This window comes from Sciurus carolinensis, chromosome 6 (assembly GCF_902686445.1).
Source record: "Sciurus carolinensis chromosome 6, mSciCar1.2, whole genome shotgun sequence".
NCBI lineage: Eukaryota > Metazoa > Chordata > Mammalia > Rodentia > Sciuridae > Sciurus > Sciurus carolinensis.
In genome coordinates this window covers 126,110,401-126,137,008 of record NC_062218.1, presented here as the reverse complement: position 1 = coordinate 126,137,008, position 26,608 = coordinate 126,110,401, and the positions used below count along the sequence as shown (strand labels likewise).

General features: G+C 38.3%; 1 protein-coding gene across 1 annotated transcript in view; it reads right to left on the bottom strand.

The window, feature by feature from the left end:
• Positions 1-26,608, bottom strand: part of Mcc (MCC regulator of WNT signaling pathway) — a 463,169-nt gene that overhangs the window by 320,881 nt on the left and 115,680 nt on the right. Inside the window, exon 2 of the mRNA XM_047556679.1 lies at positions 23,388-23,635. Coding sequence (XP_047412635.1) covers positions 23,388-23,635 — 248 coding nt within the window. The remainder of the gene's footprint in view (positions 1-23,387; positions 23,636-26,608) is intronic.

Below are 26,608 nucleotides of genomic sequence, written 5' to 3'. Positions count from 1 at the left end.
ACATTCGGCTGGAGTTGAGTATCAGCCTCTTTTTTGCATTAGGTATGTGCCCATGTTTTGCTACAGCCTCCACCTGACCAACTTCACTCATCTATGTCCTCTAACTGCCCTGACTGAGCACTTGCAACCCCTGCTTCTGAGTTGTAGTTCTGTGTCTGAGGACATATCCATCCCTGCATGTTGAACTGGGAAGAAGCATCAGCAATCACCTTTACCTCCAAGAGGAGACCCTACCCCTCTCAGGGTTGTGGCCTTACAGACCCAAGTATATATCAACCATAGCCCCAATAGTCACACAAGAGGTGTACACTTGTAGTGGGGTGGTTTTGTTATAAGAAGGGCTTTTGCATGAGAACCAGTAGCATTGAGCAGCATCTGAAGATGGATGACATCTCACTACTTTGTTGTCATATGAAAGTGTTAGTGTTTATATCCGAGTTCTGTCTGATTCTCTTATCAAAATGAGATACACATCATTTGAGACAGCCTTTGAAGTGTGCTGTGATCTAAATGTCCTTGTCCCCCCAAATTCACGTTAAAATGTTTATCCCTGACGTGAGGGGACTGGGCGGTTGACACTTAGGGGTGACTGAGTCGTGAGAGAGAAGCCCTCGCAAATGGGATTAATGCTCTTATAAAAGAGACCCCAAAGTGCTCAGCTCGTGTCCTTTCCCACGTAAGGCATAGTAAGAAGGTGCCTTTTAAATTCCACCAGAAAACTTTTAGATCTCATAAGTGAATTCAGTAAAGTAGCGGGATATAAGATCAATGCACATAAATCTAAGGCATTTTTATACATAACTGATGAATCTTCAGAAAGAGAAATTAGGAAAACTACCCCATTCACAATAGCATCGAAAAAAATAAAATACTTGGGAATCAATCTAACAAAAGAGGTGAAAGACCTCTACAATGAGAACTACAGAACACTAAAGAAAGAAATTAAAGAAAACCTTAGAAGATGGAAAGATCTCCCATGTTCTTGGATAGGAAGAATTAATATTGTCAAAATGGCCATACTACCAAAAGTGCTATACAGATTCAATGCAATTCCAATTAAAATCCCACTGATGTACCTTACAGAAATAGAGCAAGAAATTATGAAATTCATCTGGAAGAATAAAAAACCCAGAATAGCTAAAGCAATCCTTGGCAGAAAGAGTGAAGCAGGGGGTATTGCAATACCAGATCTTCAACTCTACTACAAAGCAATAGTTACAAAAACGGCATGGTATTGGTACCAAAATAGAAAGGTGGATCAATGGTACAGAATAGAGGACACGGACACAAACCCAAATAAATACAATTTTCTCATACTAGACAAAGGGGCCAAAAATATGCAATGGAGAAAAGATAGCCTCTTCAACAAATGGTGCTGGGAGAATTGGAAATCCATATGCAACAGAATGAAACTAAACCCATATCTCTCACCATGCACGAAACTAAACTCAAAATGGATTAAGGATCTCGGAATCAGACCAGAGACCTTGCATCTTATAGAAGAAAAAGTAGGTCCAGAGCTTCAACATGTCGGCTTAGGACCAGACTTCCTCAACAGGACTCCCATAGCACAAGAAATAAAAGCAAGAATTAATAACTGGGATAGATTCAAACTAAAAAGTTTTCTCTCAGCAAAGGAAACTATCAGCAATGCGAAGAAAGAGCCTACAGAGTGGGAGAAAATCTTTGCCAATCATACTTCAGATAGAGCACTAATCTCCAGAATGTATAAAGAACTCAAAAAACTCTACACCAAGAATGCAAATAATCCAGTCGACAAATGGGCTAAGGAAATGAATAGACACTTCACAGAAGAAGATCTACAAGCAATCAACAAACATATGGAAAAATGTTCAACATCTCTAGTAATAAGAGAAATGCAAATCAAAACCACCCTAAGATTCCATCTCACCCCAATTAGAATGGCGATTATCAAGAATACAAGCAACAACAGGTGTTGGCGAGGATGTGGGGAGAAAGGTATGCTCATACATTGCTGGTGGGGCTGCAAATTAGTGCAGCCACTCTGGAAAGCAGTGTGGAGACTCCTTAGAAAACTTGGAATGGAACCACCATTTGACCCAGCTATCCCACTCCTTGGTCTATACCCAAAGGACTTAAAATCAGCATATTACAGAGATACAGCCACATCAATGTTCATAGCTGCTCAGTTCACAATAGCCAGATTGTGGAACCAACTTAGATGTCCTTCAATTGATGAATGGATAAAGAAACTGTGGCATATATACAATGGAATATTACTCTGCCATAAAGAATGATAAAATTATGGCATTTGCAGGCAAATGGATGAAACTGGAGAATATCATGCTAAGTGAGATAAGCCAATCTCAAAAATCCAAAGGAAGAATGATATCACTAATAAGTGGATGAGGACACATAATGGGGGGTGGGAAGAGTTAGTGTTAGGGTTAGAGTTAGGTTTAGGGAGGGGGGCAAGAATGGAGGAAGGAAGGACTGTATAGAGGGAAAAGAGGGGTGGGAGGGGTCGGGGGGAAGGGAAAAAATAACAGAATGAATCAAACATTACCGTATGTAAATTTATGATTACACAAATGGTATGGCTTTACGCCATGTACAAACAGAGAAACAACATGTATCCCATTTGTGTACAATAATAAAAATAAATAAATAAAATTAAAAAAAAAAAAAAGAAGGTGCCTTTTATGAGCAACAACCCTTGCCAGACAATGAATCCTGAGACACCTTGACCTTGGACTCCTCATCCTCCAGAACCGTGAGAAAGAAATATCTGTTGTTTATAAGTCACTCGGTCTATGGTCTTTTTAACAATAGCAGCCCAGACTAAGACAAAGTAAAAAATAAACACAGCAAAAAGAAAAGAGAAAAATGTAAGGTGCTAAAAAAATACAAACATTTTAAATGCTTTGGGTTTTGGCATGAAGGCAACTGAAGAGGGGGGACTGGTAACCACTTTTATTCTTTAGGAGTCCAGGTGGCATTTTCACACCTTAACCTCTACATAAAAACTCTTAATAAGAAAAACAAAACCATCTTAAAGACTTGAATTCCAAGATTTGGTTATACAGCAAAATAAAAGAGGGAAAAGAACGTAACAGTGTGAATTAGTAGAAAGACTAATTCAGGAGCCAGGGGAGTTCCACTCTGGTCCCAGCCATGCCATCAACAAGATCTGTGACCTGAGAGGTGTTATTCAATCCTCTGGTGTCCATACTGCACTATACAGAGCATGGAACTAAATGATAGTTAACAGGCCCTAAGGATTGTAATCTTGCAATTCTAAGGGCAAGATTTTATCAAAGTACTCTAAATCTTAACTCAGATACATCAAAGAAAACACTACACATACTGGAAAAAAAAATGTGACATGGTACTTCTTTTGTGTTTAAGTTTATCTATAACTGGTGGTTATGCATCAATAAAATGAGAGCTAAATAAATATTTGAGGTACCAGATTAAATTATGCTTCAACTTGAAGCAAAATGTTTTTCTTATAGATAGCGAACTTAAATGGATCAACTGGAAACCATACAAAATTCCTCCAGAACTCCATAAATTTAACTGATGTAAATAGTCATTTACTAATGCCTTTTCATTTATGTTCTCCAATGAAGTTGCAGAAGTCTTATAAGAGATAAGACAGGAAGCAAAAATAAAGCCTTCTTGAGGCTTTTGTGATTATAATGTGGAATGACAAGTTCTCTAGAGTGAACAATGGACAATGGATCAGTCTGGCCAAACTAAACACTTTCCCTGAGCAGACTGAACTTTTATCTCAGCCAAGTAATCATTTTATTCCATGAAAAAATAGCTAAAATCATGCCAAGTTGTATCGCTGCCACTGAAATTGGAATAGCTTCAACGTCCCATAAAAAACAGCGACACTTAATGAATTGCTTCAGTTAAATCATGCTGGAGAGAGAAAAGAGCTGAATGGTTTTATTGTGCTCTGTGTGGTTCAGAAGCTATCACACAGGTAATCACCAGTGCCTTTCATGCCAGGATTCCCTCCTGAGATAAGCACACCTGGATTCCCATGAACTATTTGGTTCATGCTGGCTAAAAGGAAGTGATTAATGCCACTGGGAAGTGCCCAAAATAATAGATCCAAGAGGATCCGCCACACCGAAGAGTGTGAGACATGCTGATGGAAGAGGCAGCCTGAAAGGTGGAACTGTGATGGCAAAGACCTGGTTGTGAAATGAAATTATAAAATCATTATGGTAAGAGTCCAATGCCAGGGGAAGGGGTCAGTTCCCCTCCCTTCTCTTAGCCTTTCTCCAGGAAGCCTAATTAACCATGGGTCCCTACCTTTTGCATTGTCAATAACTGCCCTAAGAGTGACTACTCCCTCTGGAAATGCAATAGATGTCTGTGGAAAGAGCTGTTTCTTCTTATCTGTTCTGTGAGCATGCTTTATGTTAGAGACCCTGCACAGGCCTTCAGCTGCATAGATTAGGAATTTTTTTAAAAAAGAAAAAAAAAAAAACAATGATAGGATGGGTCTAAGATGACGTCAAATAACCTATAAATATCGTGAAAAACTGTGAATCAAGGTTCAGAATTTGGAGTTTTTGTTTTCCTCTGGGCCTTGTTCTCCTCCTGTCCGAGTGCTGCTTGCTGCTTCTCTACTAGTCTTTATCCCGCAACATTTGATTTCCTGACCAGGAAGCAACAATCACGCTGGCCCTTTGTGCCACCAGTGCTGCTGGTCGCTTATGCTGGAGTGTGTCGTGCCCCTCAAGTCGAATGAGATGGTGCCACCCAGTAGGTCTGGGATCTCCTTCACTGGGGGACCTGCACCTCCACAGTAGTGACTGCCACTGGACTCCCTGGAGAGTTAGACCAGCACCTGCACAATCATCAAGGTAAAATCCCGGGATCTGGAACCTCAGTCAGGCCTGTCAGCAGGACGGAAGGGGAGCTTGATCACCTCCCATGCCACCTGCAGTGGGGCCACAGGTATCAGGGACTCTAGCAGGGGAGTCATCAGTATGGGGAACTCCGAAAGGGGGGAGACAGTGTTTTAAAATCCGGAGTGTGTGTGTGAGTGTGAAAATACTTGTAAAGTTGTTCCATATGTAATTATGGCCGTGTCATTTTTTTAGTCTTTTTCTGAGTTCAAGTGTTTTTTTTTTTTTTTGATGAATTCATCTTTTCTCCCGAACTAATTAGTCTTATTTTGTCTAACTGAAATTTATTGCCCTCTGCTTTTCTTTCCTGCTGTCTTTATTCCGAGGCCAAATTTTCCAGGGTTAAACTTTCAAATATACTAAAAAATTAAGTTCATGTGACTTAAAATGATTAGAGACAAAAATAAAGATGTCTCTAAAATCACTAACCCACATGTTCTTTCCCCAGGTGATCAGATGATGAAGGGTGTTCTTTTGTATAATTGTTTAAAGTATAATTAATGTCCATTAATTCTAGGATTTTCCTTCACAAAAGGATGACTTAAGATATTAACTAAACTTGGTTTTCATGGGTAACCTAAGTTAAAAAATGGGTAAACCAGATTTAACATAAATGGGATAAATATCACAAAGGTGTTTTTTTTATTGTTGGTCAATGGAAAGTTTAAGATTGTTTTGTTTCTGGTCTTCACTGAAAGCAAGATGATTAAGGGTTAAAATTCTATCTTCATGTATGTTCTACATACAAGGATTAAAAGAAGGGAGAAAAAAAATTTCAGAGGATGATAAAATACTGTTGTTTTATTTGGTCCCAAGAATCCTTCAGTATTCTGACTCAAACTTTGGGCCCCTTCAAGGCCAACACTCCCAGACTTCTGGCTCTGGGAATGATGCCAGCAATGATGGGTTAAAAAAGAGTCTGAGCCAGGTGCAGAGACTCCAACTCCTCACCTGTCCTGGTTCCTTCACTGTCCAAGCTAAGGAAAAATGTATATATGCAAGTTTTTCTGTTTTAAAGGTTCTTAAGAGCCTGTCAGCCCTGATTTTGGTGATTCTTTCTTGTTTATCTGTTTTTCCTATCTGTTACTGGACCATTAGGATATGAACCATATTATATAGATCCCACCAGTAGTTTCTTTAAAAAATCTTGTCTGAATGGGTGACCTATTGGTATGGGCCTGTTTAAGAGAAACATGTATCACTGTCATTATCTGGCCTTTATCTGGTTTTCTGGATAATTATACATCTTACAGTTGAAGTTGGTCTGTCAGGGGTGAAATACATGAAAGAGATTCTGTATGTACAGACATTTATTCAGTTGCAATGATAAGGAGTCTGAACAGTCAGGCACTAAGTTGGAGGTGCCAAGAGGCACTGCCTCTGGTGTGCAAGGTTAGCAGGACACCAGAAGAAAGGGTTTTAAAAAAAGTGATTTAAGTCTTTTAAACCCAGTGCTGGCACCTCCAGTATTGTTTCTCAGTCTGGCCCAGGCAGCCACAGATCATCTCACTGTGGGTCAAAGACACCAGCCCTAAACTGGAAAAAAAAAAAAAAAAAAACCAGAAAATTTGCCTGGGCTATAGAAAAACTGACCAGAGACCCTGGCCTCTTCCCTGCCTTCCAGCCCCTTTTCCCCTCAGGGTGGAGGGGGGGGATGGAAGCTGCTCCCCACAAAGGATGTGGCAATAGGTTTCAGCACTGTTAGTTTTTGACCTGGGGACAGGAATAATCTCGCCTTTTAAGATCTGACAGGACACCCCATTTGGCCAGGGGATATCTATCACTGGGGCAAAGCAGTTATTGCTATAATAGTATCCCATCGAACTAAATGCCTGGGGAAACTGGCAGAATAAGTAACTGTACCCAGAAAAGAAAAAGACAGGAACTAAGGCCAAATGTGTGTTTTGTAGGCAGTTTCTGCAAGATCTTCAAGGAAGCCTTAGAAAAAGGATGGAAAGGGCCTCCTTCATTGCATATTAATATACCTCATATAAGAAAAAGTCCCCAAAGGAGCCTCTGGGCACAATTGACAATGGGGAACTCACTTAAACTTGATGACATTATGATGAAGATAAGGGAGACAGATCAGGCTCAAAAATATCCTCCAACACTTTGACTGCAACCTGGGGGAAAAAAATTAAGAAAAAGTTTTTGTATGTGCTAGATTGTCTGATCCTCTTCTGGGATAAGATTTGTTATGTAAATTAAATACATACATAACATTCATAAAGATTGTTTCAAAATATAAATTTTAAAAAGGATCTGAAACAAAAAAAAATTAAGAAAATGTTATATGTATGGAAATATATTAGAAGGTTAAAAAAAATGTTCCTGAATGAGAAAGTATTTTGTCTGGTAAAGTAACATTCTTGTGCTAAAGTCCAAGATGAAAGGATAGAACTAAGGATGTAAGCAAGTTGCAAATATCTGAGTAAGTCACAGAAGCTCTGCAGAAGGTAAATTTCAAAAAAATTGTGTTTGTGATTAAACTGACTTTAATTAACACAATTAGTTATTTGAACTTTAATATGCTGATATGAAAGAGTCTAAAATATCGGTTTGCTCTTATCTATCAAGATAATTTTCTTGTATTTGTATTTGTTAGGCTTTATTGCTTAGGGCAACTAAGTCTTAAAGGAATTAGAGTTTTTACTTTTTAAAAAGTTTTAAATGATTACTTTGTAACTGGTTAAACAAACAGTTGTTATTTAGGTTATAACAATATAGTTGACACCCAAAATATGTGACTAGGTATATGTATGCATTTAAAAACTTTATCTGTCTAAGCCTTGTCTAAGTGTTATGTAAAAGTTTATAGAATGAGGAGCTGGGGTTGTGGCTCAGTGATAGAGTGCTTGCTTAGCATGTGTGAGGTATTGGGTTCAATTCTCAGCACCACATATAAATAAGTAAATAAAATAAAGGTCCATCAATATCTAAAAAAAGTTTATAAAATGAAAGTTTATGTAAGTTTACTCGTAAGACAACTAAGTGCTCTCTTTTGTATATGGTCATAGAAGGGCCACACTGTCATTTAAAGATCTGTCTTATATCTGTTTACTTTGTTTGACTAAGTCAATTTCTAATCATTAAAACTGTTTCCTAAATGTATAAGAGACTTAAGGCTATTCTTTGATTTTTTTAATCCATAAATACTTGTGATTATTATTACCATACACTCTAGATTCTAAATTATATTTGTAGCAAAAGTCTCAAATTTATATAAAAATAACAAATTTGGTTGATATTTATTCATGTCATTTGATGTTTTATAGCTGGTTAAAGTAGCCTGTTGTGAATAAGTTATATATACAATTTTGTGTTACTCTTTACACTGTAATTAAAATTTAAATGCATTTCTAAAAGATAATAAGAAGAGCCTGCTATGTTTAAAGGTGATAAAGATTTTATAAAATGTTTGAGAAAGAAGTAAAGATTAGTTTCAGAAATAAAACACCTTACCTAAGTTTTGTCAAGAGGCCATCACACCTGAGTTAAAACTCTGCCTCTTACCCTCTTCCATGTTAGGATATCTCTCAAGTTCACTTAAAGTTAAGTTCAAAAGATAGGTTTTTGTTATAAGGATTACTTTGATCTTAAAATAAAAAGAAAATATATATCTAATTAAAAGTTTAGTATTACAAAATTATGTTTTTTGGTTCATAGCTATAACAAACTAAATATGTTTTTACTCTTGTTAATTTTTTATATTTTCTTTTAAACTTTGTAACTATTGTCTGTTAGTGCTTTACAGAAGCACAGCTTCTAATATAACCAGAGTTAATTTGAGATAATGAGTCATCAGCTATAGGCTAGACGAATTATAAGACTGACTTCCAGTATAATACTGACCCCAATTAAATGGAAGGGGTAAGTAACTATAAAATTATAGACATTAAAGTTAAAACCCAGTACTCCTACTGTAAGACTGGTAAAACTGGCCTGCTGGATGATTAAAACCAAAACTTAGAGACTAAAGATAAAAAGGTCAAGGAAAACAGTCAATATTTGGTTCCTACCATCTGAGGTCACCTTGAAACCAGGGAACAATGGGAACTTCTCTAGGGGCTTTACAACTTGGAACCACGTGACCTCCTGATCAGAGAGATCAATGGGACCCTAGATAATAGGAAGTCAGCCAGTGCACATTCTGCAAAGTGAAGCATCACTGGAAAGGGAAATGATTCCCTAATGCTTCCAAGGGAAGCCATATGTGATCAGCAAGACCTTGACCTAGATGGCACTAGAGAAGCTAAGAGGCTTCTCACAAGTTCCCAAGAGTGATCCCCTGAGGAATTTCAGCTGATTCTTAACAGGGGATATGGAAAGGTCAAGTTTGACCAAGTTGGTCTTAAATACCTGGCAGGAGAGTTACAAAGCACAGTCACTCAAGGGCCAATATCCAAAGCCAAGGTGGCACAACTGATAGCAAAGGGGTTAGAGATCACCAGGAAGTTACAACTAACTGTATCAGGAAACCCGTCTACACTGGATCAGGTGTTGCCAGTTACTCTGTTAATAATTAGGTTGAGCCCTATTATGTAGACAGGACTCCCCCATTATGAGATTCTCTGTGGGCACCCTCTTCTCTTTATAAGAGGTATATAAAGAGATCTAAAATTAAAAAGCATCATGCCCACTCCTTTAAATCAGGAGATGCTAATTATTTTTTTTTAAATAATAATAAAGTCAAGTTCAATTCCTAAAGCTTCTTAGGAGGGGTTCTTTCACTGTCTTTTATCTAGTCCTACTATGGTAAAGATAGACAAGGTGACCCCTTGGATTCATCACAGCAGGGTAAAAGTAGCCTCTGATGGTTGGGAGTGCATCCTTGATCCAACTGCACCTGGCAAGTTGACCATTCAAAATAAGCAAGCTACACCCTTAGAGACCCCAAGGACAACAGCCCTGCTTTAGTCACTCTGGAAGTGACTAATCTACACACAGCAGAAGCTTGAGGAACTGACTGATATCTGGGATAAATGAACTACTCTTATTTTCTACATTGGTCTATTTTACTGTCATGTTCCTCCTGGCACTTCTGTTTGGTCCCTGCATCCTTAACATACTGACATGATTTGTCTCCTCCTGCTTAGATGCCATGAAATTCCAAAGGTCTTACAGAGTTACCAGTGAATTAACTTGGAGGACATGGACAGAGGGGATGTCCTAAGGGGGAAAAATGTGATGGCAAAACCAGACCTGGTTGTGAAATGAAATTACAAAATCGTTATGATAAGAATCCAATGCCTGGGGAAGGGGTCAGTTCCCCTCCCTTCTCTTAACCTTTCTCCAGGAAGCCTAATTAACCATGGGTCCCTACCTTTTGCATTGTCAATAACTGCCCTAAGAGTGACCACTCCCTCTGGAAATGTAATAGATGTCTGTGGAAAGAGTTGTTTCTTCTTATCTGTTCTGTGAGCATGCTTTATGTTAGAGATCCTGCACAGGCCTTCAGCTGCATAGATTCGGAATTTTTTTTAGAAAAGAAAAGAAAAAAAAGCCCCAATGATAGGGTGGTTCTAAGATGATGTCAAATAACCTATAAATATTGTGAGAAACTGAGGATCAGAATTTGGAGTTTTTGTTTTCCTCTCCTCCTGAGTGCTGCTTGCTGCTTCTTGACCAGTCTGCTTTCCTCAACAGAACCAGTTTGCACTCCTTGAGACATCATTTTAAAAGAATTTAGACCATCACAGAACAATGTATTGAATGAGAGGCTAGGAATCTGCAAAACAAATCTGAAATATTTAATATCTTGCAAAATACCTGAGAATCCAATGATCTTATCATGCTTGCTTAGAAGTTTAAAAGATGAATATATAAACTTTTTTCTCTTGATATTGCCCTTCAGTTTTCTCTTCTTTCAACAATGAATGCAGAATGGAGAGATGATATCCAGTGTACCACAAACAGAACTGGGCCTTGTTAAGTATCAGATTTAAAATTCACACTAAGAACTAAAGTTCAAATATATTCAATATAGAAACACTTTCATTCTGATAGATAAATAACATACATCCTGCTCTTGATTATTCTGTCTTAAAGGAAGTCAAAGTCTTTATTATTTTGGGTTTCACTTACATTTTAATATGTGGGTTCTATTTTCTGAGAATCTACAATGCTTTGAATAATCAATGAGGACATAGCTTAGTGGTATTTGGGGGCAGTTTCTTACAGTTTCCTATTTCATTTCCTTCAGAAGATCTCTTGGTCTCTCCTCATGACATGACTTCCCAGGCTAAATCTAAACAAGTTTTCTATTCTAGTACTCCATATTTTCCCTTGATTAGAAAAAAGAAAAATTTTCTCTGTTAATGAATGCTAATGATTTGCAGGTTACTAAATCTATGAAATATATTAAAGATATCACCATACTATATCCTTAATTATGTTCATAATTTAAATCCAAGATTTGCCCAACATAAGCTGCCCCTGGATAATCATGATATTCCTGTGTTAATACATTTCCTCTAGAGGATTTCTTCCCTATACATGCTAAGTTGGGACCTCCATCTTTTTTTAAATACCAATGCCATTGTAATAGGCACTCCAGGAAATGCCTTTGCTGGTTAGCATCTAACGGTGTTTGGGCAGCCTTTGACCTCTTTACTCTTTGATCTAGATGGGTTTTGTAAGTCATTCCCTGAAGTCAAAGCAACTGTCAGCTTAAATGTCAGAAGCCCTAAACAGCCCCAAAAGACAATCTAGAAGAGGAATACACTTCAAGGTGTATACTTTTAAAGAAATCCTTCCACACAACACTTCCTAATTTTTCCAACAAAGTACACCAAAGGCAGAGGACAGTCAAGAACTCTGGAGCAGAGGAGAGGGCAAGAGAAGGCAGAAGGAATGGTGGACATGATCAAGGAACCAACATATGCATGTAAAAGTCAGAGTGCAATCCATTCATTTGTACTAACAAGTGATAGGACCACACAGGGAGACCCAGTCGATTGGGTCTCACCCAAGATCAGACCTCTTAGTTCAAGAGTACTCCAAGAGGTGAAGGCAGAAGCTACAGGGGATTTTGAGTCTAGGCTCTAAACTTGCATGATTTTCTTCTTTCAACATTCTACTGGTCAACAAAAATCACAAGGCCTCCCTAGATTCAAGGAGGGGTATGCACTTCACCTTTTGAGAGGAAAGGCTGTAAAACAGTGTGGGCTTTGGTTTTCAGTCAACCACACCATGCCTTCTTTCATCAGTTTAGGAGCAAGTTTCACAGTTAAGGTACATGTTAGGTATTAGCTGAACTGAACTCAATGTTCTGGTGCTTTTATTTCATCTAGCTTACAACTATAAACTCAGAGTAAGGATCAATTTGAAAGAAAAAAATTAATATCAACCAGTTGATCTAAACTCATTACTTAAGACTCATTTTCTTTGTAAAATTTCCCCAGATCCAAACATACATCTTTATTTCAAAGGAATAGCTATACCTCAAAGAAAGAGGTCCATATCTTAAAGGCTGACAATAAGTCAACAAATATTGCTATATCTGAGATTAGGTGCTGTGATACCAAAAAGTTTTGTTCCAAGATATACTCATTTATTGACTGAATAGTGCTTGTCATGTGTCAGGTCCTGTGTTCTTTGCCCAGAATGTACAATCTAGCAGAGGAGATGAATGTACAAGTGGATAATTAATATAATATGATGCATAATGACAATGATATATATACATAGGGTATAACAAAAATACATAAAAACAATTAAATATCTACTAGTGCACTTAAAACAAAAACCTTGTAATTTGGTTGTGTGACAAGACACACATATTATTTGCTAAGTACATATACATATATCTCAGTATTAGGTAGCATCATTTAAAATCTTTTGAGGACCACAAGAGCACATATACAAAGAAAATAAAGGAGGCAAGATTACCTTACAGGACATGTTGTGGACATCTGTTATTTTTGCCTGTCCAGCATCCATTCCTGTGTCTTACAGTGATAGCAAGTTAATTCCCTGACCACTTTCCTCAACTCTCAGTCCATATGAGGTCGATAAAAACACCACCACTTTTTCCTAATTTTACAGGTTGATGTGATTCAGGCCTGGTCAATCAGATTACTGTGTTCTTCTGGCAAGAGTGACTGTTTAGGATAAACAGATGGCCCTAGAAGAGTTAGTGAGACCAATTTCCAGGACTTTTGTGTTGCTCTTTGGAAGAGAAAATCATTCCTTTTTCTCTGGTTACACTGTAAACTAAGCCAGGGGCTGTTGGAAGCCATAATAAGGAGCCTGAAAATAAAGACAATTCTGAAGGAAAGGGCTGAGGCATGAGAGGAGGAAGACCGGTGACAGTTGAGACTCTAGATTCAGCCATGCTTCTCCAAAATCACACAGATTCTCTTTATCCCTTCCTTCTCTCTTCCTCCCCCCACCTTTTTTTTTCCCTTTGAAATATTAGAATTGGGCATTGGCTACCTATCACAAAAAAGCTCTAGCTAATATAGTAGAGACTAAAACTTAATCGGGTTTGGGGTATGTACAGGGGTAGTTAAAAGGGCAGCATCATCAAAGTTAAGGGTCCATGTGGGGAAGTAATGGGAAACAAAATTGGATAAAGTAGGATAAAACCATTAGATAGTAAGGAGTCTTGGCATCCAAAAGAGTTCAGAGGTGAGATGGCAATTTATTAAGTAGATAAAAGAGAATAGAGCTGGGGATATAGCTTAGTGTCTAGCAAATGTGAAGCTCCAAGTCTTAGTCGTGGGGGTTGTGGGGAGGAAAAATAGAATCAGTGCATTGTACCACGTATACATCTTAAAGATATTAGGAAGTCATAGGGTCAACTGAAATGAGCAGCTTGCAGGCAGAAAGAACAGCTGGGAAGAAACTCTGGGAGTTAAGAGGATAAGGGAGAACCTAGACCTGGCCGGGTAGGGCCACTCTGAGAAGTGTGAACAGAAGAATCACTAGGAATTAGTCACTGCTCAGGGACAGGAAGGGCACGGTTAATAAAAAGAGATGCAAATGGGCTATTTTAGTCAAAGAGCAGATCAAGTCTACCCAAACGAAATCCAAACAACATTTAATCTAGAGGCAGTAGCTTGACAGTGTTCTAGGCACACAACTCAAGAAAGGGAACCCATTAGTAAAGGACTTCTAAGTCTATCTAACTCCCAATGAAGGAATAGAATAAATAATTTTAAAAACCCATATTGTGCACCCTGTCACATAGGGCTCACAGTACGTAAAACAAAACAGAACAAAGACAGCGCTTAAAACTTCCCAAAGACCTTCAATTGAAACTTAAAACTTTCAGAACTTTGGCCTGGTTTTAGACTGGACAATATTGGGGTTTTTTGTTTTTGTTATTTTTTAAACAATGAATTACTCTCATGAGTGATTTTATTTAAAAAGGCTCTGTATTAATTAATTGCTTATGCTGAGCTCACTGGGGACTTAAACTACTTTTGATACTTTATTTTTTTGGCACTGGAGATTGAATGTAGGATTCCTTGCATGCTAGGCAAGTACTCTACTACTAAGCTATACCCCAGGCTCTTTTTTTATTTTTTTGGAGACAGGGTCTGCTAAGTTGTCTAGGCTGACATTAAACTTGAAATCCTCTTGCTTCAGCCTCCCAAGTTGCTGAGATTACAGGTGTGCACCACTGCACCTGGCTGAATTTCTTAATACCTCAGCCAGAACTCTACATACTAGGGCTGATCCAGCTGGACTGAAAAAAATGCCTTCTTGTCTCAGTTTAGCCTGTTGTAAATATTTAGGAAAATATTCAGGAAAATATTTACACACATGGGAAAAAAATATAGAATGAGTGCTAAAAGTAACCTTCATTCTGAAAAATTTGAATGTGTCAAGACTAAATGGGTTTTGTGTATCTTAAATAATTGTGGTCCTAGTTTTTTTTTTTTTTCAGCTGTCCTACCCAAATTCAGGGTCTTGTGTAATTGTTTTTTTTTAAATCTTCTACGGAATCAGGATATTTTCTATATTTTCTCTCTCAGCCTTGTGAGGTTTGGAGTCCTTCCTGTTTAAACCATGTATTCTTTGGTCTAACTTTTTACTTCAAATTCCTCTTAGGGAAAACTTTTTTGCTGTTAGCTTTCCAAAGAGACTCAGTATTTTATGTACTTCTTGAGGCTCACAGGGGGGCCATCAGGCTGACACACAGGCAGCGGTAGTCTACCTCACGGAAAGGCCAGAAAAGAGACTTTGAAGATCCGGATGATTGGAAACGGTGCCTTGTGTTCTTAAGCATACATTGAATTTAGTTGGACTAATTAGCAGGCCCCAATGTCTGCTGTCTTAAACAATGTTTTAAAATCATGGTGATTTGCTTCAAATAAGTTCTTGGGTTCTCTGACATCTGACCCAAGGTAAGAAAAACAAGTGCCCTAAAGCTCCACAGAGCACAGACAGGTGACCAGCTCCTTTGGGTAGCTGACAGGCTTCACCTGCTCTTCCCAGGCAATCCAGAGTTTTTCCAGTGGTCATTACCCTGATGCATTACCTCACTTAACATCATCCACACCTGACACAAGTGCGTGAAAAGTATGCTTACAGCTGGGTTGAAATTTAAAAAAAACAATAATTTTAAAAACCGCTGTTTATGTAAAAGGACACATTCAAATAAAGGCTCTGTTGAAATCGCTAACCTATGGAACTATCTAAGGCTGGGAATTTTTTTAAATCCCCAAGTCTTTCCTAATCACAAAGAAAAGCACAATTTTCAAAATGAAGTTCCCAAATGGTTATAAGGAACCTAGATAGTTTGCTTTCCATTGGGAAATCAGACAGTACACAGAAAACTTCATGACTGGTAAAATAAAGGCGTCACTGTTCTTGGGAAAATAAAGTCCTAAACTAACAGGAATTGCCCTCAGATCTGCCCTCAAGACCCTGGGGACCACATGTTCATAGGAGTGGACTCTGGATGGTACTGTTCTTTTTAGTTTGCAATGTTGGTCATCAAAACAAAGTTTTCTAAATTAAAGTTGCTGGGGACTCAAAGAATTCTCTCGGTCAACAGAGGACATTAGTGTTTTCAACCCTTTCATGGCCCTAAGCTCTGTGGCTTAGAGCCTCAGTTTCCTCCTCTATATGAGGAGAATCTTATTCTAAAGGATTAGAGGCTTCTTGATTATTATAATAACTATTACTTGTTGAAAGCCTACTGTGAATAGTCACTGCATAGGAGTTTTACAAGTGATATCTCACTAAAACCTTCCAACTAAGCTACACCGTACATATTATTACCCCGATTTTAGATATGAGAAAACCCAAGCTCAGCATAATCAGGAACCTAGTGTAAGTCCTGTGGCAACTCAGTGAAAAGGGTATTATCTCTTAAGCACATGACACGAGTGCCTAGCATATCTTCTTGCACACAGTAAATATTAGAAGATTTTAACTATTTCATTGTTATTGCTATAACCATGACATATATAACTAATGTCTGATATATACACAAAGATTTAGAAATATTTATAAGGTGACTTAAAATGGTTATAAAAATCTATCAGGACCTAGTTGTTCATTGTTACCCCCAGAGTATATTTCAGCAGACAAGGTCTAAGAGAAACTTTCTAAGTAAAAGTTTATGGTCAATTAAGTTTGGGAAATGATAACATATATTTTATTATTCTGCTAGAGATTCACAAGAAGCATTACCATATTAAAGGTTCTGAGATGTCTTGCAGTAAAGAAAACTATTAATCTACTTTAACCCAAAGTTTTCAAATTATTTGACAAAGGAATTCTTTCTTTACATAATATTTATGACCATCCCTTGAAATGATTGCTCTGTGGAAAACACTTGGGATCAATGAATCTATTGAAATTCCTCTTCCAAGTTGTGCATGTTGGAATGTTTTGACAGGTCTTCTTTTTCTGCCAATTCAGCTCCCTGCTGTGGATGTACTGGGATATATCAGGGCTGATGATAAAGTTTTTCTGACAGTTAACTGTTAGGCCTGAGTTTTTCCTACACTTTTCTCATGACAGTCCAACATTCTTTCTCTCTCCATTTTGTAACCACAGGTCAAATCCCAGCCCTTTCTTGCAAACTTGTTTACAGTATTTCTCAGATCTCCTTATACACTATGATTTCTGCACCCATCAGTGGTTCCTTACATTTTGTTAACTGTAAGTTAAACCTTATTGCTGGGTTGGGGGTGTACCCTAATAGTAGGGTGTGTGTTTAGCATGGGTTAGACCACTAACTCTGTTAAAAAAAAAAAAAAAGAATAAAACAAAAAAATGAAAATGACCTTATGACTAATTGTTCTCGAGCGTAATATTAAGATATAAGTTGCACAGTGTCTGAAACTGTGCCTTGCACTTCTGTATGTCCCTGAAGAAACACATAAACAGTGCATTGCTCACTTATTCATTCCAGAAATATGCATTGAGCATGCCTCTCTCTTGTGTTTTAAGTGCTGTTCTAAATGCTGTTCTAAGTGCTGCAGTGTTGCAGTAAACAAGTCAGTCAAGGTCATCAGTACTCTGGAGGACATTTTTTGTTGTTGTTGAACCCAGGGCCTCCTGCCTGACAGTCAAGTGCTTTACTCTTAAGCTACCACCAAACTCTATATTTTAAGACAGGGTCTCACTAAGTTGCCCAGGCTGGCCTCAACCTTGTGATCCTTCTGCCTCAGCCTCCTAAGTCACTGGGATTATGGGTGTACACTACCATGTCTGGCACTCTGATCCTTCTGCCTCAGCCTCCTAAGTCACTGGGATTATGGGTGTACACTACCATGTCTGGCACAAACTTTTATTGTACTGGGGGAGATAGACAAGTGTTCAAGCAGGCACATAATGTAATGTCAGATAAAGATAAGCCGTACACAGCAATGAAGCATGTGAAGAGTGCATAAAAGGGGGTTACTTTAGCTTGGGACTGTCTTCCTGAAGACAGAACAATTAAGCTGAAATCTGCAAAACAGATTTTTTTGCAAGAAGGTTTCAAAGAAGATGGGAGTAGGCCCAAGGAAAGAATCTGAGCAAAGGTTAGGAGCTGGCTGAATTTGCTAAAGTGGAGGCATAGTAGGAAGGCCAACCTGGCTGGAATACAGAGTAAGTCAGGGGATCCACTCTGAGATCGACTTAGAGGGTGTATATGAACCAGACTACAATTGTAGATTCTATTTTGAAGTGATATGGAATCTATAGCATTCTAGACACGGGAATGACCTAAGCATGTTTTATTTTTGTTTTTGTTTTGTTGTGGGCCAAACTATATATATGTGCCTTGACCAGACAAACTCCATTTTACCCTGAGACTCCATTTCATACAAGAAAGGCTTTTCCCATGTGAAAACCCCACCTCTGTAATCCACTTCTTGCTTAGTACACCCTGTTTGGCAACGCCTGTTCAGTTGAAAAAATGTTTCTTTTATTCTTGTGCAATGCACTCTTGTGCAGTGTACCCTGACTTGAGTCATTTGGACCTACTTTGCTTTCAGAAGTGCAATGTTTGCTTGTGGTTTTGGACTATAAAAGATATGCTTTGACTCTTGGTGGGGGCTTAAGGGTACAGAGTCAACTTGGTTGCTGCACCTTGGCCTGCTGGCAAATAAATTCCCATGCCCTGCTTCAAGACTGACCTGGTGACTTATTTAAATGTATCACTTTTTTTTTTTTTTTTTTGGGTTTGTTTGTCTTGGTACAAGGGATTGAACTTGAACCCAGGGGCTCAACCACTGAGCCACATCCTCAGCCTTTTTTTTCCATTTTATTTTGAGACAGGGTTTCACTAAATTGCTTAGAGCCTCAGTACATTGCTGAGGCTGACTTTGAACTTGTGATCCTCCCGCCTCAGCCTCCTGAGCCACTGGGATTACAGGCGTGTGACACTGTGCCCAGCCTAAGCATATATTTATAACTTTACAAGATTACTCTGACTGCAAGGTAGAGAATGAAGTGTTGGGATCAAGGGAAGAATTAGGCCATTTACAGGTTATTTTTATAGGTGAGGCAAAATATGATGGTAATTCGGACAAGGTTGATAGTGGGAGAGAAAAGGAATTGGGCAGATTCTTGATACACTTTGGTGAGAGATAATGGGACTGCAGCTTGAGCAAACTTGTCAAGGACAATATTCCCAGATGCAGATGCTGACATATCCTAGACAGTGCTGTCTGGGCGAGGAATGGGTCTGGGAGGAAAGGTGGGAAAGGGAATCGAATTCTTCTTTTTATTGTGTAAAGGCTGGGAGGTCTATAGGACATCCAGGAAAGTGTGTCAATTTTACCAGACTGGAGCCCATGGGAAAGGGCAAGATGATACATATACATACACACACATGAACTCTTCTACTGAGACAATATAACCTCAGGTCATCTCAAAATTTGAGAGTGATACAATAGAAGCGGGTGGGGGAGGCTGAGAAAGGGAAGTGAAAACCATCAATAGAATCCCAGAAGAATGTGGCATCAGGAATTGGAGAGAATAAAATGCAGCTAGAATGAGGGAGTGGTCTGCAGAGTCAAATGCCAAAAATCTAGGCGTGGACAGAAAGGAACCACTAGACTGGTCAACGTGGATGTAGCCAAGAGCAGGATCCACGGTGAGGACTGAAGATGGGAGAGGTAGGTTGAAGGAAGAATGAGAGGTCAAGACTAGTGAGCCTTCAACGTAGGTAAACTCTTCAAAAAATTTTGCTGTAGTGAGACCCTGTCTTTAAATGAAATATAAAAAAAAAGGGCTGGGGCTGGGGCTCAGTGGTTAGGTTTCCCTGGTTCAATCCCTGGTACCAAAAGTAAGTAAGTAAGTAAATAAATAAATAAATAAATAAATAAATAAATAGATGAAAGTTTTGCTGTAAAGAGGTGATGAGATGTGGGTCAGTATGTAGGGAGACATGGAGTCATGAGAGAGGGCTTCTACTGGAATTTATCTAAATGGAGTCAGAAAGGATAATGACAGAAAAGAGAGGTATTAAATGAGCACATAAATCTCCATTTAATTATTGTCAACTTAAAAATGCATTTGATTCATATTAAACTGAACAAGAGGTCATTTTCCAATAAATGAGTTGTAATGGTGACAAAACTATAGGACTTAAACCTGGGAGGTAATAATAACAGTATGAGTTTAAAGTGTTGCTATGGTTTGGAATGGTTTGTATCCCTCCTCCACCCCCCCGCCCCAAAGATTTGTGTGTTGAAATTTAATCCCCACTGTGAGGGATTAAGAGGGTAAAAACTTAATCTATGATGTTTAGAGGTTAGACTTTTGAAAGGTGATTAGGATTACATAAGGTCATCAGGGTGGAGTCCTCATCTTGAATTCTGGCAGTTTTATAAGAAAGAAGAGAGAGACAGGAAGACCTGCTCCCTGTCTGTTACAGGGATATTTGATATTTGGTATCCATTGGGACTCTGCCAGCAAGAAGACATTTACTTGATGTGGGTCTTTGCACCTCCAGAACTGTGAGCTAAATAAATCTCTCTTCTTTTTTTATAAGGTTACCCAGCCTCGGGTATTTCATGATAGTAATGCAAAATTAACTAATACATGTGTATTTAGTGTTCACTCTATGCCAGGCATTGCTTTATGTGCTTATATTAACTCCTCCCTTCCTCCAAATAACAATAATTACCCCTATTCTACACTTGAGGAAACTGGGAGACAGAGGTCAAGTAATTCGCCTAGTGTCATGTTGGCAGTCAGTGACAGGAACAAGATTCACATGCAAAAAACACATTCCACAGCCTTAGCCACCAAGCCACACTGGTTAGAGGTTTCATAGCTGCCTGCATTCCCTAGTTCATGTTGTGTGTTATGATTCACCTCTTCTGTTACCTCTTTTTTTTGTTGTTTTTGGTACCAGGGTGTAATGGTTAATTTGAATTGTCAACTTGATTGGATTAAGAGATGCGGATGATTAAGAGACTTCTGGGAGTGATTGGAATGTGGGCTAGGAACTGAAGTGAAGCTCCTCCCTAAACACCGCCCAATAAGATGGAATAAAAGCTGGAAGAACAGGAAACAGATGCAGATGCAAGCCGGGTTCTTCTTGAACAGGTTCTTGATCGCTGCTCCGTTCACCTGAGGATATCCGACACTCTCTTCTTCACTCTTCTAAAGCAGACTCTGCCAGTGATTCTCCAGGTAGTTTCCAGAAGCCTTGGTCTCCAACTAGGGTAGCACTGTTGATCCTTCTTGTTCTGGGGTTTCTGCATCTTGGACTGATCAGCTGCTGGCTCTTCCATCTCTCTAGCTGTAGACGGCTATTATGGACTATCCAGCTTCTGGTTGTGTAAGCCAATCTAATAAATTCCCTTTTATAATCATACTTCCTGTTGATTCTGTTCCTCTAGAGAACCCTGACTAATACACAGGGATTGAATCCAGGGGTGCTTAACTACTGAGCACATCCCCATCCCAGTTTTATATTTTATTTAGAGACAGGATCTTGCAGAGTTGCTTAGGGCCTTGCTAAGTTGCTGAGGCTACTTTGACCTCACTGTCCACCGTCCTCGGTCTCCTGAGTCACAGGGATTACAGGCATGTGACACCATGCTCAGATTGTTACCTCTTCTTTCCCAAGGGAATCAGTTTATATAAAAAGATGAAAGGGAATTGTTTTTCAATTCTTCCTCTGGGTCAGTCTCGTGAGATGGTCAAATCAGGTAGATGATGTGAGCAGCATTTTAACTGATTCCTTTCAGAACACATGTAAATATCTATTATACCTAAAAATATATTCTGACATTTAAACAGTATAGACATTCCCATAAAACTATTTCTTCCACATTCAGATTTGATACATGTTTAGACATTATTTTAATGATTGAATAGTATTCAATTATTGGGATGTTCTACAGTTTACCTAACTTGTCAAATATATATATGTGTATACTTATGTATTTATATAAGTAATTCACATTCTTGGCAGAAAAATTAGAAAATACAGCTAGGCAGAAAGAATTCCACTCATTCCTTATTTAATAAATATTTATGAAGTATTCATTTTATGTCATGCAACCATTATAAATCATGCTTTCATACTATATAAAAGCATGAAGAAAATGCACAGGAAAAATTGAAGATACAAAACCATACAGAAGAAATTAGTTAAAAAGAAAACAAATGAACAGGACTGGAGCTTTAGCTCAGTGGTAGAGCATATGCTTAGCACACAGAGGCCCTGGGTTCAATCCTCAGCACCCAAAAAACAAAAACCAAGAAAAACAAATAAAAAAGGAAAAGAAAGAGATAAAAAGAAAAAGAAACTATTTTAAAAAATCACACACACACACACACACACACGCACACAGAGGACAGACAAGAGTGACAGTGAGAGCTGGTGCCAAAGACCCCAGAAGCAAACATGCCAAACATAAGCTGTAGGTATTTATTATTTCTGTAAGGTGAGATTAAAGAGGATTTTTAAATTTTCTTCTCCTTGCCTTTCCCCCTTCTTTTTCTATAATGAACATATATTAATTACTTTAAATACTCAGAAAAAGTTATTTCAAAAGGAAACATTCCTTCATATTCTGGGAGCACACGCATTACCAGTCACCTCATTGACTGTCAAAGTGGAATCCATTAAGGTAGCAAGGACATACGCGGACTCTGTTATTGTTTCAATTAGTAATAATCCTCCAAACGATTCCACTGTTAGGAGCATGCTCAGGGTGTATGTGTGTGTACTTAATTATTCCAACTCTTCTATTTCTCCAAATAACAATAATTGCCCCCATTCCACACTCAAAGACACTGAGACACAGAGGTCAGGTAATTTACCTAGTGTCATGATGGTAGTAAATGAAGGAACCAGAAATTACACTTAAAGAAACAGGAAAGGAGATCCAAAAGACATTTTCAAGGGGAAAAATTTAAAAATCCATGAAGTATAAGTAGAAAATTCAGATACTTTTCTGTCCCTTTGTTCAGGCTACTCTTTAAGATAGCCTCTTTTATTTTTGTGATGTAAAATTTCAAACATCATAAAAAATACATATAGTTGAATACTCAGAAATATGTGCAAGATACCTTGTGTTCCTGTCTCCCAGTCTCCATGATTATCAACAATGTTAGAACTCTCTTTCAACTGCTTATCTTGTACCAGAAAGACATAGTAATACCTATGAACTGGAAAAGACTCTGTAGAGAAAAAAAGTGTTTAATATTAAATAAAAAAGAAATGACTTTTAAAAACCTCTGCACTAAGTGGTGAAGAAGTCCCCCAATGATTCCTAAGGTGTGCTGACATACTTACCACTTTTCCTACCCATTTCCCCATCTTTCCTATAGTTACTTGAATGCATGATTACACTTGGAAAATGGGAAAATTGAAATAAATCCAGAAAGTGTGAAGCCATTGGGTAGAAATAGGGAAACATCCAGCATTTGCCCAGGGAAAGTGTGGGCGGGAGGGCAGTCCAGGACCAGTGGGCAGGAGGCTGGGGAGATCACTCTCATTACAGGGATCCAAGAGTAGGGCTGGCAGGTCACTGTCACATGCCACCTGGTTGTACCTACCCAAACTGTTGTCACTGCTCGTGGGCCAGGAAGCAATTCTATCCCTCAGCTGCTGCTTTTTACAGGAATTGTCTGATTTTACAGAAAGGTCTACTTCTTCCTTCCTAATTTCTCGAACGAGCTGCATGCGACATCTGGTAAAATCCTGAAAGGAAATCTTCCCATTTTCGTCTGCACCCAGTTGGTTCATGATCTCAGCCACAGACTCTTCCATATTCAACTGGCGACAGACCATCAGCAAGTCATTTCTGCAGAGGGGGTTGAACAGAAGAAAGTGTGTCAGGAGAGACATCTGGGCTGGAGAATGTAGACAATGAAAAAAAAAAAAGGAGAATTTCTTAAATATATTTGCACACACTAGACCTATTTTCAACTTTCTCAATGCTCTCAGGAAAGTGGTAGTGTACAAAAAAATCTGTTTCATCTGGGTTATTCTAGACAAAAACTCCATTGTTATTTGGCAGGGTGAGGCAATTTTAATCCTTTGTTCTCTTTCTTCTTGTCTCCACGCCCTCTGTTTCTTTCTTTTGAAACTGAAGAGCTCAGAATTTTTTCTTTCTACCTGTAGAATGTAGCACTGTGATCACTCCACAAGATAAGAGTTTCAAGACATAGAAAAAAACATTGTTTCAACTCCTGGCAGAGTCCAAAATCTCCTCAAGTTGTAAAAGAACAATAGGGATTTTAAATAAGCTTGATTTTCAGCTTCCTAGACCACAGATAATTTTAGTTTTTCTTTAAAATGTTATTTAGTCTTCATTTTTGTGGTTCAGTGCTCACCTACCTCTGCTGTTTCCTGATACTCTTTGAGTATAATTGATAAGCTGGGACTTGGAGCAGGAGCCAAACCCTAGATATCTTCCAGGACCAAATGTAACAAATATGTGTAGTGGGTGGATCTAAGGCAAATGTGTGAAGAAGTTGGTGGGGTTTTTGGCTGGATTAGAAAAGTGTAATGAGTCTAGAGTCTCATATTAAGAAAAAAAGAAAAGAAGTTAAAAAAAGGAATAACAAGAACACCACCACCATACTGACCAGGAGTTTTACTTGGAGTACATTGGTTTGATCTGTGACATATGTGCTGTTCTTTTCTCTCCACCTAAACTCCTTTGGGAAATGTTTTGTTCATACTGCTTCAATGATACATCTCAACAAAGGTCAGAATTATAGGACTTAAGATTGAAAGAGACATCGGAAACTCATTCATGGTCACAAACAAAGCTAACAAATTATGCTCATCACAGCAGACCACCAAAGTTCAACCATCTTGAAATCACAACAGATTTGATGTCTGAAAACTAGCCATGAAAAATAAGACCATCTCTTGGCACTTTCTTGTGAAGACTCCCACATACATGTAAAATTAATAAAACTTTCATGATTTTCTTTCATTACTGAGCTTTTGCACAGGCGCCTAGATCTGATTAAAGAGCCCACATGGGAACTGAAGGGTGGGGGTTATCATGGTTTCATTTTTAAATGTCCCCCAAAGGTTCATGTGTAAAATGCTTGCTTGCCAATCTGTGGTGCTTTAGGGAAGTGGAAGAAACTTTAATAGGTGGAGCCAAGTGGGAGGAAGTTGGGTCATTAAGGGTGGGCCCTTGAAGGGGTTATTGGGACTCCGGTTCCTTCCTGTATCTGTCTTTGCTTCTGCTATCATGAGCTGAGTAGCTTTGCTGCAGCACACATTCCTTCATGGTGTTCTGTCTCACCGCAGGCACCCCCAGAATGGAACCAAGTGACCATGAACTGAAACCTCTGAAACCATAAACCAAATAAACCTTTCTTCCCTTTAAGCTTATTTTCTCAGGCATTTAGTCACAGCACTGGAAATTTTACTAACATGGGGGTTGAGGGGATCTCTCCCCCAGAATACTTTTGTACTTACTCTTTATTGTGTTTCCCCATAAGTTCAAGTCTCTAAAAACTTCTTAATTTGTGTCATATCTATGACCCTAATGTTTTAGCTGATGACTCTGCTTCCATATGATATCCCAATTTCATGTTTCATAAAGAATTTTAATACACAGTTACATCTTTTCTTTCATTTTATTATATAATTACATATATATGTAGATGAATATACACATGGAAGTGGGTATAGAATTTATATGAATTGGAATTTTCCATCTGTCTATGAATGTTGTACTTCTATATTCTTGCTTTAACTTTGGAGGCAAGGACACTCATGGCAGGTGTGTCTTTCCCCATTCCTTCAGGCTTGACATTGAACTGCTTGTCCCCTGGATGTCAAGGGACTTACATCTGTGCAGTTGGCCTTGCTCCTTTCTGCTTCTGTCATCGGCATGAGAAGAACACACTATGGTAGTTATAACTTCTCCATCTTGGGTCACAAAGTAAGCCACCCTAGTCAACCTGCAGACTCAGAGCCTGAGAGAGCCATTCTAGCTGCTCCCAGGATATGTGCTCAGGAATGAATTCTTAGTGTTCACACCTATTAAGATTAATTATTTAGCTGAGATTTTGTAATAATTGACACACCAAAATAAGGTGTTTTTTTTTTTTCCTTTACTGTTTTCATATACTTGTCTTTTTTTTGCCCTACCCTATATATAACCTGCCTGATATTCAGCTGGATTCATGCAAGATTTAGGGATGGTTTTAATTACTAAAGCAGAAACGCAAACAAAGAAGGTGCACAAATTTGTCTTTGGGTACAGGGTGCACACAATGTTTTCTAAAATAAGAATTTGTACTGGGCACATACACTCCTGTAATCCTAGTGGCTGGGGAGGTTGAAGCAGAAGGATTTCAAGTTTGAGACCAGCCCAGTCAACTTAGTAAGATCCTGCCTCAAAATACAAAATAAAAAGAAATTAAAAAGAGGTGGGGATGTAGCTTAGTGGTACAGTGCCTCTGGGTTCAATACCTAGTATCACAGAACAAAACAAGTAAAATAAAAAAAGAACTTCTTTTTAAAATTTTTAGACAACAATTTTAAAAATTAAACTTGGTCAGAAGTAAAAAATGCTTTCTAAATTTCAGAGGGTCATATAGTAAGATGTCAATAACGCCTAAAGAAAAGAATATGGTGTTTTTCATGTTCTCATTTTTGCCAGTATTTTATAAAATTCTGTGGTAGTGGTAGTAGTGTATACTTTCATAAATCAAAAGGTCATTTTAGGTTTTTAACATGGGGCTAATAATAGTACCCATCTCACAGGATTATTTTCAAGATAAATGAGATAATGCATGTAAAG